This window comes from Plectrocnemia conspersa, unplaced genomic scaffold, assembly GCF_051122295.1.
Source record: "Plectrocnemia conspersa isolate PC_06_02 unplaced genomic scaffold, ASM5112229v1 ptg000009l, whole genome shotgun sequence".
Taxonomy (NCBI): Eukaryota; Metazoa; Arthropoda; class Insecta; order Trichoptera; family Polycentropodidae; genus Plectrocnemia; species Plectrocnemia conspersa.
In genome coordinates, this window is record NW_028277173.1 from 1,350,860 (window position 1) to 1,365,793 (window position 14,934).

General features: G+C 29.5%; 1 protein-coding gene across 17 annotated transcripts in view; it reads left to right on the forward strand.

Annotated features, from left to right (window-relative positions):
- The window catches only part of LOC148231492 (potassium voltage-gated channel subfamily KQT member 1-like), a 337,496-nt gene that overhangs the window by 16,063 nt on the left and 306,499 nt on the right, over positions 1-14,934 (forward strand). For 13 of the 17 annotated variants that reach the window (XR_015810812.1, XR_015810813.1, XR_015810814.1 and 10 more), the window contains exon 2: positions 702-928. Coding sequence is in view for 10 of the 17 variants with exons in the window: in XM_088193257.1 (XP_088049383.1) it covers positions 738-928 (191 nt within the window). In the remaining 7 variants the exon portion in view is untranslated. Of the gene's footprint in view, positions 1-701; positions 929-10,574; positions 10,692-11,748; positions 11,992-14,934 lie in introns of those variants that run through there. The other 4 variants (XM_088193274.1, XM_088193273.1, XM_088193270.1 and 1 more) reach the window with 2 other exon arrangements.

Genomic DNA, 14,934 nt, shown 5'->3' on the forward strand with positions numbered 1-14,934 from the left:
TACAAATAATATATTTATATATATATTATTTTTATGAAAACACATCATCAGAGTCTTTTGTATAAATACAATGAAATAATAAGTAATAAAAAATAGAGATCATGGTCTAAGTTGTATAGAAACTCGAGTTTATTCACGATGTCTGGGTTGGAGCAAAATATGATGAGTGAAGTAGAAAAGTAGCTTGGCTGTCTGAGTTCGGAATGCATAAGATACTTGTTAGCGCTGAAAAAAATAATCTTTAGAGAAGTAGAGTATTTACTATTATACTATTTCACTATCTAAAAATGAAAAAAATCTCTGCTTATTTGAATTTACTTTAATCGAATGGAAGCATGTTTTGTATGACGTAATTTCAAGTCGTTTAGTGTATTTGTTCGTGGGTGAGCGTTTTGTTGTCGAATATGATGTTGACTTTTAGCCAACTCTTTTTATCGTAAAAATTAAAAAAAAAATACAAAACAATATTATAATTATAAGTAATTTAGTAAAAAACGTTCACTTTGTTGGTCGTCTAATTGTCTGCCATTCAGTTGCGAGGAACTGTAGGTCCTCTGTGTAGGGACAGAGGCTCTCCATGATGGGGCTCAGTCTCTAGCGTTAGGGTGCCCTGCCGTCGGCTTAGGCGTGATGTTGGGACTGCGTTTCTAGGCGCCTGTACTATGTCATATGTTTATAAGTTATTTCTTTTGATGTTTCAGGTGGATGGGTGTGCTGAGCTCGGAGGCGTCGGCGCCATGACACCGGAGACGTCGACGCCGACGCCAACCGACTCGCCGGCGTTGGCACAGAGGCCTCTGCTGCGGCCCACCAAGCGAGTGGGTTTCGCAGTCACTCCTTTCGACCACATGCACCAGGAGGTGCGGCTCACCGACAGGGGTGGTCAAGTTGCTCTGCTCGCGCCACCCGTCGACTGCACGATCCAACAGTAAGTGCACGTTTTTCTTCATGAATCTAATGTATACACGGAACTTGTAAAATGCTAAAACTGGATATTATATTATAATAGTTAGTAGTCTTGGTGTTCCACTGTAAAGTCTTTAAGTTAGTCTTACAGATTCAATGTGACTGCTTGGTTAGAGCAAATATAACGGTAAAAGGGAGAGTAGCTACATTTCTCTAAATTCTGAGGTTGTCGTAAATGTCGATTTTACTGAGTTTAACTCTCACTTACAAAGTCGGAAGTAAAGTAAAAATAAAGTAAATACGATTGGGGAAATGGGAGGAGATTGATGACCCTACTCACATTCGATCTCTAGACTTATTGCCAATAATTGAAGTGAGCCAATATTATTGTATATTTTTTTTGTATTTATACTTAACATATTTCTCATCTTAGATAATATACTTATTTTTCTATAATTGCAATGTTCCCTAAATATTTTTTTTGTCTACAATTACAATTCATAATTATGTTGTAAATTTATTCTAAAGATACTGATTTAAATTCTCAAAATTTTACACTAAATGTTTACTTATTATATTGTAGTAATTTATTAAACTGAGGTATTGAATCCACAACCTCTTCTTTACTCTCAATATAACTGTATTGATTTTTTCTGCTATCATATAAGGACCTATATATATATTTCTAGTAGTCTCCATATTTAATATGTCGTTTTTCTGAGTGGAATTATTTAATTTTTTGTGGTTTTCTACATTTTATTCAGGTCATTTTTTATTTAATCTATAGATTTTTCATGCCATTTTTTTTATTTTTGGTAAAAACTAAATCTATTAATGTGCTCGAGTTAGTAGTTGTCCTTGAATTTTTGTTAATACGTTGTCGTAAACCAACTATATTTGCTCACATTTCTATTTTTTAATTATAAAAATCCTCACATTTATTCTAATTAAAATTTCAGTCTGCAATTAAAACGGTATCCGTAATTTTAGCAGAACTTCATTCTGAAATATTATTTATGAATTCCAAGAATGAATTTCGATCACTATTTGGATATCTATATGCTAAACATAATAATATAAGAATTTTTTCCACGAATATATTTACCATGTATTATAATTGATATTTTTTCTAATACATACACAGTATGTCTGGAATTAGAATCACATCTAATTATATTATATTCGTCAATATACAATATAATTCATATTCTTCATTACCATTTTTGATATGTGTTTCTGTTAATCCTAAAAATATCGGATATTAATTTTCAACAAGTAATTCTATCTCTTATTTATATATTAAATAACCCTGTGAATTAATCATTATCCCAGTTACAGATTCGTGCTTACCAAGTGAAATTAATTTATTTAGTTGCCATATAATATATTGTATTTTGTTATGATAATGTTGTGCATATCTTTTGTATATGCAACAAATTCGATCCATTGAATTAGGTTCAACATTTAAATTTAAATTTAGGTTTTTATTTGTTCTGCAAAAATTTATCAAGTAAATCTAGCAGCACTTAATTTTTTCTCTTGGGTTCCGTTACGCAGGGACTATTGTTTTTGAAATGTATAAAAAAAATGTTTTAAAATGCTCATTACAATTTTGAATTTCACTGTTTAAAAACGATAAAGTTATGATGTTAAGGATCTATTCAATCGAAATAAATCTCTAAACAAACTCTTTTGATCGTATTATATAATATATGACACGAATAAAAGTATCAATGTTCAAATTATCCGATGTATGTAATAGCGCCATACATACACGCGAATACAGACTCACACACGCACACGTACCCATGCGCATGACTAAAATGCGTAGGGTTACTACAAACCGATATAAAATCTTATTATTATAAGTATACGTGTTTTATACACGTACGAATACAATCGATGTTAGACGTCTGGATTGTTTAATGTGCTTGAAAGATGGTGAATCGGCAACTATTTTATATTTCTTAAATACATGATAAATCGTATGTAAAAATCAAAGCAAAATGTCAATGGTTTTTAATAGCAACTTCATTTTGCTTGCAAAATTAATAACAATGCCTAATATATTACATAGGGCTGACACATATAGTCAGCAATTAATGTGTTTTGCATCTCCTATGAAGTTTTAAGCCAGGCTAGTACTTGGATGGGTGAAACGTAGTTTAGCTATTTATATAAAAAAATACACTTTTCAAAATTGATTTTTTAATTAAGTTATGATTTTTTTATTTGTTTTTACTACCGCCATTTTGAAATATTATTGCAGATCTTAACTGAGATATTTAAAACAATCGTGAATTAATTATCACTAATAAATTATTCCAAAAAAATAATTCTGCAATTCTTTTGTTACAGTCCTATAAAGTGTGACGCAACACCGTAACGCTGTCTTTTCTCGTGCGAAATTCGAACGATTAAAATAAATGCCTTACTTTATATTTTTTTAAAACATCTCTCTTCGCGCTAATGACCCGACTCGGCTGCCCATCATAGGATGTGCATAGCGTGGAAAGGGTTAAAATCAGCAATACTGCTTAATTGCATCTTTGCATCCGTAGAATGTTATAGGTGTATCAAAACTATACTTTAAATGCATATACAATAGGAGTGCACTGCAGCACTTTCAGAAAATTAAAAAAATATATATATGCTTTGAAATTTAGAATTACCAACTAAATATAATTCAAATAAATATTTGATATAATCATTATGTAAGCATAAAATTTAAATTGGCATTAAAGTGTCGCTTGAAATCGTATTTAGTGACATTGCTGTTATTGGTAGCGCCGACAAAACATGATCGTCTATGAGTACGACCGAATTCGACCGAATGCTTTAGTAAGTGTTACGGGAGCTGCTCTTTCAGGCAGCTTCGCTGCTTATTTCACGTAGTTTGTATATCTTCACTAACGACATTTTATTGTTCTTCTTATTCTTATTGAGATAAATTTTCATTTTTTTTTCTTTTTAATTAGAAAATATTTATTAAAAAAAATAAAATGAATATTATCTTAGATATTTACTATGGCTAGTGTTTTATCGATTGTCACCACATGAAAAAAAATGAAATTAAAAACAAAGGTTGATCTAATCCAGTTATTATTATTCAATAAACAGTATATTAATGTATTAATGCTTATTATATGTTATCAGAGTATACAGATTTTCTTACACAAATCATTTAATAATTTTATCACGATAATTTTAAGAATTATCATTGAAAGTTGCCAATTCTTAAAATAAAAGAAACATGTAATATGTATTCAGATTTAGTTCAAGGAAAAATAACAGAGTCAAAAATATTTTATTCACGCAAAGTATTTCACAATTTTAATAGATTGATTGCATTAATAAATTTATTAACTTAAGAAAAATTTTCAAGCGTATTTTCTGAAATAATAAAACTTATAAAAGTATTAGTTTTAATTCCGATGACTACTACATCAAAATATGAAAGATGCTTTTTAATTTAAAAAAAATTGTTTTTTTTATAAATGAAATGTTATTAAATATACTTTTTTTATTTAATATTTTTCTTGCCAAGTTTCTATTTTTTTCATTCAATTGTAGCATTAATAATACACATATCTTAACTTGTAAATTAGACGTTGGCTAATGATCTTTCATTTCATGATTTTCTTTGTTTATTGATATATATATATATGATATATAAAATATATCAAAAATGAAATTCGAACTATTTCAGTACTAAAATTATATTTTTACTGTAGATATGCTACGTCCCTAAATATCGGGTTAAACTCTTGACGTGAAGTGGAAAGCAGCTGCTTCCTCGGTCTTTTGAGTATCAGTTGGTGCTCGGCGTAGCTCCGCTTAGCTTAATTTACGTCCCAAGCTCTTGCAAGGAGTAAACTACAAATGGAAATGCTGACAGAAGCAAATTCCAAAAATAAGTAAATAATTTTTTTATCTCATTTTTCTCTTGCAAACTTTATATATTTTCATTCAATTGTAAAATTGATAATACACATATCTTAACTAGTAAATTTGACATTGGCTATTAACCCCTTAAAATATCATTGTAGTTTGTTGAAAATTAGCAACGTCATGAAACGAAGGGTTAATCAGTACATATGTATTATTAGTACAGAAATAGGTAGTAGTATACTCAATATTATTATAAATTATAAAATTAATATAATTTCTAAATGTGTTTTTTTGGACGCTAGTCGTACCTGTATGATTTCAAGTCACGAACCGCCACTGATCTTAACTTCTCGGTGATCGTAGAGAAGCGATGCTTTGATTTATGTACATCTTTGTACAAAAGTATTCTTCTAGCTGTTATTGGGTATCATATTTTGTAATATAGAAAGATTATATATTTTTTTCTAATGTCAAGTTTAAAATACGTGCGTAACTGAGTACGATAATGTTATCCTCGTCTTCTTGTATCTTTCTATAAGGTATGACATTCGTAAATTTATCAAATTATGAAAAGCGTGATCGAAATAAGGTCAAGAAGCGCTGCTTTAGATTACGAAGCGCTTAGAAAACAGTTTCTTAAACGCTGCGGGCGTTCAACTATATTTATATTCATGAAGCGCAAGGATATTGAGATCATACATATTTTCAGAAAAACATATTTTTTCAGTTAACCCTATGAAAATTCGTCGGTGTTTGTTCGTCGAGTGAAAATAATATTCCACTTGTGTCCGTCGATGTATGAAATTTGCTCGTATGTAGTATATTATATATTGTCTGTATGTCTAAAGGTGTAAGCCGGTTTTAAGGCGCTATTAAACGAAGATAATTAGAATAACAGGCACCCTGCTTCCAGAGCTTAATTCAAATTCCCTGTCAGTTTCGCGTATGGCTGCTAAAATATTTACGACCCTCCACTTCGAAGCAGTACTTAGAGGTGAAAGAATACCTAAATGCAAATTGATACTAAACCCGTTAGGCGAACGCAATTTTCACAATCGACTACTCTCGACCGAATCGCTGGAGAGCGAGGTAAGAATTTAAATTGAGACTTCGATTTCGTTCTCGACCGTATAGTTTCATCCAGATGTTGGCAAATTACTATACAGCTATGTGGTGCACGTGGTTTGAAACTTGGATAACGAAAGTGTAATGGTTTGGCATGCACGTATAATATTTGCTTTCGCGGAGTGTGCGATAGTTGCATTTGATTGAAATTGCAGTGCTTGCTCAAAAGATTCAATACAAAGTTGCTTAAAAATCTTCAAAGAGAGTAAATGTTTGGTTAACTCTATATGTGTTGTAACTAAGAACAGCGGAATTTATCGATTTCTGTTAAGTGATGATTTATGTGTTTATGGGATTTTTTTGCACGAAAGATGAAGCTCGTCTGAAATAAATAAATATATTTGTGTATGTGTTAATAGGTTGGAAACGAATAGATGTTAAATCAATACGGATACGCTGATCATTGAATTAAATATTAATAATCTCATAGTTAATATGAAAAACATGTCTACATTTAATTTACTATGAAAAGGGTACACATTATTCCAATGAATTTTAACTGCTCAATTATAATTTGATTTAGGGTTGTAATACCGAAATATTACGTAATATCTACATAATATTTATTTTTATTTTTAAAATTAGTGCTCTGCGACATTTTTTCACCAAAATAAAAATAAAGATAAATTTAACTAATATATATTTTTTATTTACCTTATTATGGTGAATATTAAATTCGTAACAATGTTTCAGTATCGTAAAGATTATGTTAAATTCTTGGCGTGAAGTGGAAAGCGGCTGCTTCCTCGGTTTTCTGAATATCAGTTGATGCTTGGCGTAGCTCCGCTTAGTTTAATTTGTGTTCCATGTCCTTGTTTGGAGTTAATTCCAAATGGAAATGCTGACAGAGAAGTTTAACTATGTGCTATCCATTGCGTGCACACTGCCGTTACCGGTTATAACGCCCTACGAGTCCAACCCTTCGGGGGGCACACAGCTTGTGACGGCCGGGTGAGCGGTTCCCTACTCCCCGTAATACTAAATATGTTATTAGAGATGTATTAGTTTTTTCCCGAGCATTAAAGGGACGGGCTCTCGTTGGCTAACCTGCATTGCATGCATTGCGTATCATTATAGTAATAGCACCACCCCCCAGGTCTACGGGGGGTGTTTATCTTAGCTCAGTTGCAGCCTTTAACCCTCGGACTCCAGGAGGGGCCGAGCCCTATGGCTTGCTTGCGTTACTTTGCTACGCTTTGTTCATCCTAGGTACTGCCTCGCGCTCTACCTCAGACGGCCTTCCACTCAAGGGTTTAAGTTTAAACCGAAGAAGGGTCCCTCGCTCTCCCACACTGATGGATGGGGTGCGCGAAATGCTGACTGGAGTATAGCTACATGTTTATAAAAATATTTATTATAATCAAATGATATTATAATCAAATGATATTGTAGATATTTATTATGGCTAGTGTTTCTCGATTAACAATACATGAAAAAATTGAGATTAAAAAGAAACTGACTGTGTTAACGCAAATACACACCATATTTTCTTTAAAATTGCAGCTATTCAAAATATAAAAAAACGTAGTTCCGTTAAAAAAAATCTAAGAGAAAAAATTGATAAAAAATATGCCTTTTCTTTACTTTTTTGAAAGTTTATGTGGGTGTTTGAGGACATGATTACTGAAACTAATTATAAAAGTAGATATATATCTCATATATCTCATATAGATTTGTAAGCTAGTATGATCCATCATATTTTTTTCAATATAGCGTCTATTTATTTTATATTTTAATACATTTAAAGATATTCTCTATGAACTGAAAAAAGCTCATTATTAAAGATTTTTCAATACTAGATATGTACGAATTAGTTCGATTTTAATTAATTATCACGATATTCATCCGTGAGATCTGAAAAATCTAGCTAAACCTAATTGTGTGATGATCGTTCGGAATTATAATTATATAATAATCACTCAATCTGATCTTCCAGACTCGATAGAAATTAAAAAAACACTAAGGTCCGTATGGGATTCGAACCCAAGTCTTTTAGGTAAATAGTCGGAAACTTACATAATTTTTTTTTTTTAAACTGAAAGTGGAGATTTCACTTCTTTTATGTAATTTAAACAGCTGAAGATTCGGTAACGCCGTCATATATATAGCACATTCCACCGATTTTTAGCACATGTCAATACGATATAGCTTTCGTTGTATTTGTCAAGATATTAACCGGCCTTTGTTTATGGTCCATTTTAAAAAAGCATTTACTTAATGCGTACAAATCTCAGACTGGCATGCACGTTAGCGTGACGAATACACTAGTTCAGCAACTCGCACACACTAACAGTAATTTAATTATTACTCTTTTAACACGTATTTCAAACAAGTCTTTACTAATGGTTAAGTGGTTACGACATAATAATATATATCTACTTGTAATAATATACCAACACATAATTGTTATATTTGCTTTAATATTTGTAATAGAAACACAAAGTTTTTAGCCAAAACGCTTTAAAAAAGTTTTGAGTAAGAACTAAAAATAATTATAAAACTTTATTTATATTAATAAGTTGTAAAAATGCATGCAAAACTGCAAAAGTTTTGTTAGTCTAAAAAACTGTTTTTTGGATCCATAATTGTTTTTATTCATTTCGATGCAATATGTTGTAGGTCAACATACATCGACAAATAATAATTTAAACATGTGGTATAATGTCATTAAAAACCGTTTTACGGAATTGTGTGCAGTACTGGGTGTGGCTAAATTGCGCTTATTAAACTGCGGTCCTTGTATTTTTCGAACATGATTATTTAAAACTATAAACTTTCTCGTTTTTATGATATTATATGTATAATATTTACTTTTTAGTTGTTGTTTTTTAGTGATTTTGATTACTCAAAAACAATAAATCAAAAATAATTATTTGCATGTTTATAATTTATAAATATTATATATTAAAAATGAAAGGCATTCTAATTTTTACTTTCTGTTTTAGTTATTTTGCTGTACATAATTTATTTATTGTAAAATTATATATTTTTTAATTTGTTCATAATTAAATTTCAAATAAATATTTGTTCTTTGTTTTTATGAAAAAAATTAGTATAATTCATATGTCTCAAGATTTATTTACATTTACAAATCGGACGGTCGAAATACCGTTAGTCGATAAGGTCTAGACCGGTAATCCATAGGCCACGAGCTCGAGCCATGGCTATAAAATTGCATTTTTATTTATAAAAATACGCTATTATTAACCCTGAAAACGTTAGCAACTAATTGGTGAGTCACCTGTTATTTCTTTTTACGCATCAGTATCTCTTTTTGAAATAAATATAAATGCTGCTAGTACAATAATCTTTACGAATTAAAAACAATATATAAAGAATTAATCAACAAGTTTCTCTAGATTTAATATTTGCTTGTTTGTAATCATTAAGTGTGAATGAGTTTACAAGTTGGTAAAGATTAAATAATAAAAATTAATGATAGTAATAAAGATTGAATGATACACATTAAATAATAAAATTTTACAGTGTTCCATTATAATAAATTTGAGTTACAAATATGTATTTAAGTGTTATGGATGGATCATATTGAGAAATACTTTATCAAATTAATAATAAATATTCCTGCTATTATATTAATTACTAACGCATTATTGTTTTAAAAACAACAATTAATTCCAAATACATACAAATGATTTTATAATTAATTATAAAATCTCATGACTCATTGAAATTTACATCGATGAGTCACCCTTTATCTCTTTTTATATTTAGCACATGTGATCATAAACGTCTTTTTTTGGGGTATCTTATAAATTTATTTTCTGAGGTTCTGAAACAGTAACTAGGTCCATTGTAAATTAATTAAAGGTTTTGCCAGTTTTTTAATTTTTCGAAAACAATTTATAGTAGTGTAAAATAAATCTAATTAAATATATTTCGAGGAATTCAAAGCGACCTATCAATGGCAGTCTATCATTTATTCCGTTGACATTTATTCTTGGAAAATTTAAAATTAAAACAACGATATTTAAAAAAAACAGAGTTCGCACAAAATCTTTCAAGATGTGTTTCAACTTTTTTAAATATTACAGCAAATATATTTGTAATGTGATAGTAAATCCGGTATATAGTTGATTTTAACATTTTTATTTATTCATATTTATATGTATATATATAAATAATAAAAATAAATTCGTATATTTTAAACTTCGGTTAAGTTCGGCTCTGTCAAACATATACGCGAGACGTATCGAGGACGCTTAAAAATCCGTTTGCTTGGAAGTGTATATATTGTATATGAATACACATCTAAGTGATATTTTGTTAGAAATGTTTATAGTTTTTTCTTGGTCATATATTTATTTATTTATTTACATCGGCCCAAACTCAGTATCGAACTCGTGGAACGCGGTTTATAGAGCTTTTAAGTAATCGATTAGTGTGACTTATTTTATATATTACACTATTTTCTTTCTATTCGTGCGCAAGGATATAAAAGCAACTTTTAAATATTCGAAACACTTTTGATGCAGTCCTCATTTTCATACCATCCCCCACTCGAGTGCAACGCATCGGCGATTCGGCGACGCACATCCCCACTCTCACCCCCAGTGCAACGCGCGTTGGGTCGCCGACCGCGCAGGTGTGAGCGGGGTGGGGGCACCTGCCGCCCGTTCGGCTTTTCCTCTTGCAGTGCGCCGACGGACGCCGGCGAGGAAACGCGTTCTTTCCTCTCTCTCTCTGTCTCTCGCTCGCACGTTACTTTAACGTTTCGCGCGCGCATTTAACTTTTCACTCGGAGTCGAAATGTAACCATTTTATTATCGCTCAAACTATTTTTAGCAACATATTAAAAAAATAAATACTTTTTATCAGTCGAAACTCTATCACGCAGGTTATGGTCGGAAAAAAGTCAGTTAAAGTTAATTTTTTTTCACGTATCGCGCCGTCAATGACAGTTTTACAAAATGGAGCGCGCGCGCAAATATAAAATTTTACAAAATGGCGCGCGTAAAATAACTTTTTTTAGAGAAAATTCTTGTTTAGATACATTTTTAAAATATTGCGCGAATTTTAAAATTAAGTGAATATGATAAAATAATTCGTTACTTATACATATTAAAGAAGCAAACTTTTTGAATAAAATGCTTTTAAATTTTTTTTGTATCGTAACTCTTTATAAAATAATTTAAAATTAAGTTTTTCAGACTTCTCAATAATTTGAATTGTTAATTTTTTTAATGCAGAGATTATGGTTGCTTATTAGTTTTAAGTTTAGTCTTTATAGCTTTATATATAATAAACACTGCATTAACTTATCGCTTTTTAATCTTCGCGATAACCAAACACATAAACGTTTTTCATGTTTAAATTATAAATTTTGCCCTTGAGAGTTATCTAGCAACGAAATGTCGGTTAAATGTAAAATCCATCGATTTTTATTGTGAAAAGCATACAATTGCTTCTCAATAATACGTACTTACAAATTCATATCTATGCCTTCATGTAAGTCCGTTTTAGCTTCATGGTTCATTGATTTTATCATTTGGATAACTTTTGAATCAATTATTTTTTTGTAAATCAATAGTTAAATTAGTAATATTTCTATCAAAAGCTATATTTATTTTATTATATTCAGAGATAAAAAACGTGTAATATGTAATATTTCTACAGAAATGTATTTTTTTGGAATATATGTCAGCGATTCGCTTAAAACATCAACGTATCAATAACATATATGTACATACAAAACTCTGACTAATTATGCGTTAAGCTCATTTAATCGACTTTTTGTTTGTACAGTAAGTAATTTATAAATATACATCATAATGTAAATATTTGCTTCATACGAATCCGCATATGTAGGTATATAAATAAATATTACACACGAGAAAATAAATCGTGAATAGAGCATTTCGACAATTTTCATATGGTTAAAAATAATATAATTCACACGCGGATTTACAGTGCTACTAACGTAAGAAAAACATATCATAAAACTGACATGTTAAATTGTGCAAACTGTGAAAATTGATTTACATCTGAAGAAAAAATGGGTTAAATATGAAAACGCGATTGAAATGCACATTCATTAAACTCCATATATAGGTGAGTCATGTTTCATTAATTATATTAATTTACATATACATAAATGCATACAAATTTCAGATCATATATTGCGTTGAAACTGCATCATAAGCATTTAGATATTTTGCATAGATTTTAGTTAGTTTCGTTATTTCAAAATTGAGGCACTTCATTAATTCACTTCACATAAAACCTTTCAGACACATGTGTTTTCCTTTCGGGTGTATAGCACATGTTTAGTATTTATCATATGATATTTTTAATTTAATTATAATACAAGATATGAATATATACATGTTATTAAGTAACGTCGTATTTCATTACGTTAAAACTACATTAAGAACAGCCGACTTCAGATTACAGACGTGATTTCCACCAGTTATCTCTCCACAACACTAAATTTTCAATTGTCCCTTCCATTCGATAAAATTTTTCGGTTCAGTGCTATTAAAAGATTGCGTTTTATGGTTTATTTAATATCTGTAACGTCTGATATTAGTGTTGAGTAATGTTATAATTTCATTAATATAATTAAATATAAAAATATTGTTATTATCACCAAAAACATTGATACAGATGTATGTTTTATTCGAAAACATATGCTAAAAAACTGTATGAGATGTCAAAGAATATCATTACAAATTTTTGCAACGTTTGCATAAATTTCATGCTTTGTACTTGAATCTGTCTCGCACATATGTTATCATTCAAAAACAAAGAGAGACACAAAAATGTTTGCTTATGCCTCTTAATAATGTGACATTGCAAGCAAATATGAAATTTTGATATATCAAATATTATATGTACGAATTTTTATTTGGCACATCTTCTTAGAATATATATTTTTTATTATTGACTTAACGCCTTACAACAACAACAAAAATATATAGAAGCATATTTTTACATTTTATATATTAAAGCTAAAAATAATATATATTAAACAAATAAAGCTAAGACTAAAGAATATACGTTATATTAATATTTATCTAAGTAAATCTATTTTTTCTATTAAATCTAAACTAATCGTTATAATGACTTTCAAACCGGTGTATAGCTGGGAATGTTAAATTCATAAACTAATTTTAACTATAATAATATATATAAAAAAATGCTAAACTATTTGTTGTTTTTATTATGCCATGTGTATTATTTTTATATATCTGTTTTTCGTTTCAAAAATGATGTTTATCTAACAAATAGATAAATAAAAAATACACATTCTTAAACTTCAAAAATAGTTAGTAGTTTTAGATTTATTTTTTTTAATTTTACAGACAAATTTATTATTTTATAATTTTTTAACGGCCAGGAGTTGGCAATTTTTTTTCCTATTACACCATATTATGTTTATTTACGGTGCTTTTTTAATCTAAATTTTTATTTAAGAGCAATTTGATTGCTATCTTTGTTTTTTTACATTCATTAAATAGGAAATCTTTGTAAAGGTAGGTTGTTGCAAAAGTCAGCAACTTTTTGACTGCCTTCTCATGTGCAATAGCTAAAATTAAATTAAGTTGTGTAAATATTTTTTTAATATAAATCTGCGAAGAGTCTATATATTTTTGTGCCTCTAAATTAGATTAGGAATAAACGTTAAAAACATTCAACTGATGTAATGTCGAAAATGTGGAATGCATTCGATATGTGAAATTATTATTTTCAATTTAAAATAAATTTTATTGTCGCGTATTTTTAAATGTTTAGAACATAAATATAGCGAGTGTGATTTTATATAACATACATTTATTAGGATTTTTTGTTTGCATTCTAGTAATTGACGATGCATATATTAATTTGTGTCAGAAGTATATATTTTTGATCAGACAAAGTTATTATTGGTAATAAATATTATTGTGTAATAATTTGAATTGCGTTTACGTACAATTTGTATATTTATGTTGTTGTATAAGCAAAGTCCTTTTTTCGAGTTTGCATCTCAAGGGTTAACTCTAGGGTTTAACGTGAAGAGGGAAGCGGCGGCTACTTTGATTTTCTGATGGATTAAACTTCTTCTGATGGATTAAACGTCCGGTTAATGATTTTATTCTTGCGCACTTTTTGCTGCAACAGCCAGTTACGCAGTATTACGTCTGATCATTGCAGCATTTTTTTAAAGGTTGCTTTATCAATCCTAAATGTATGAATAGTTATTGTGATGCATATGTGCAAAAATGCAAATTCATTTGTATTTTTTTGAAATACTGCTGTTAAAATATATTAGGGGTACTCAAAAGAAAGGACGTTTTTGTACTGAATGACGGTCATTTGTGACTTATTTGTCGTTTAGATCGCGTTTGGATTAACATCTATAGAGTTCGTTACGATCATAACAACAACAAAAAAATACCCAAAGTTTCAATGAAAGAATTCGTTTCGAATAGTGTTTTTACGCACTTGTATGATGTATGAATTTCACAAATAAAAATGGGTAACCACAGCAACTAAAAACATTTGTTCCGTCTATTGTTAAGTTTTACTGGTTTTCCTTTCTGATTATTTTAACTCACAGTCAGTTTTCACAGATATGGTATTTAAAACTTGCTTGATCGATGAAAAATGGTTGTATCTGCAGATTAATATTGTGAAATAAATTTGTTATTGGAAAAGTACTTTTCATTAAAAAAAGTTTGATTTTTAGACTGAAAAGGTATTAATTATGTCTAATGAGCTACCCAGTTGGTACAGATTAACCCCATTGTAACGCATTAGACTTACGTCTGGCATATTTGGAATGCATATGGTATGTGGAATTATAATTAGCAATATAAAATACATTTTATTTTTGTGTGTTTCAACTTCTAATTTTTAAAAACTATTTTTCGAAATGTTTAGAAAGTAAATGCGAGTGTAATTTAAAAAATATATGTAAAGATTTTTTCTTTGCATTCTAGTAAATATTAATTTGATATAAGGCAAAACATAACATTAAAAACCCTTGTCAATTAAAATGGCTATTGTATCGCA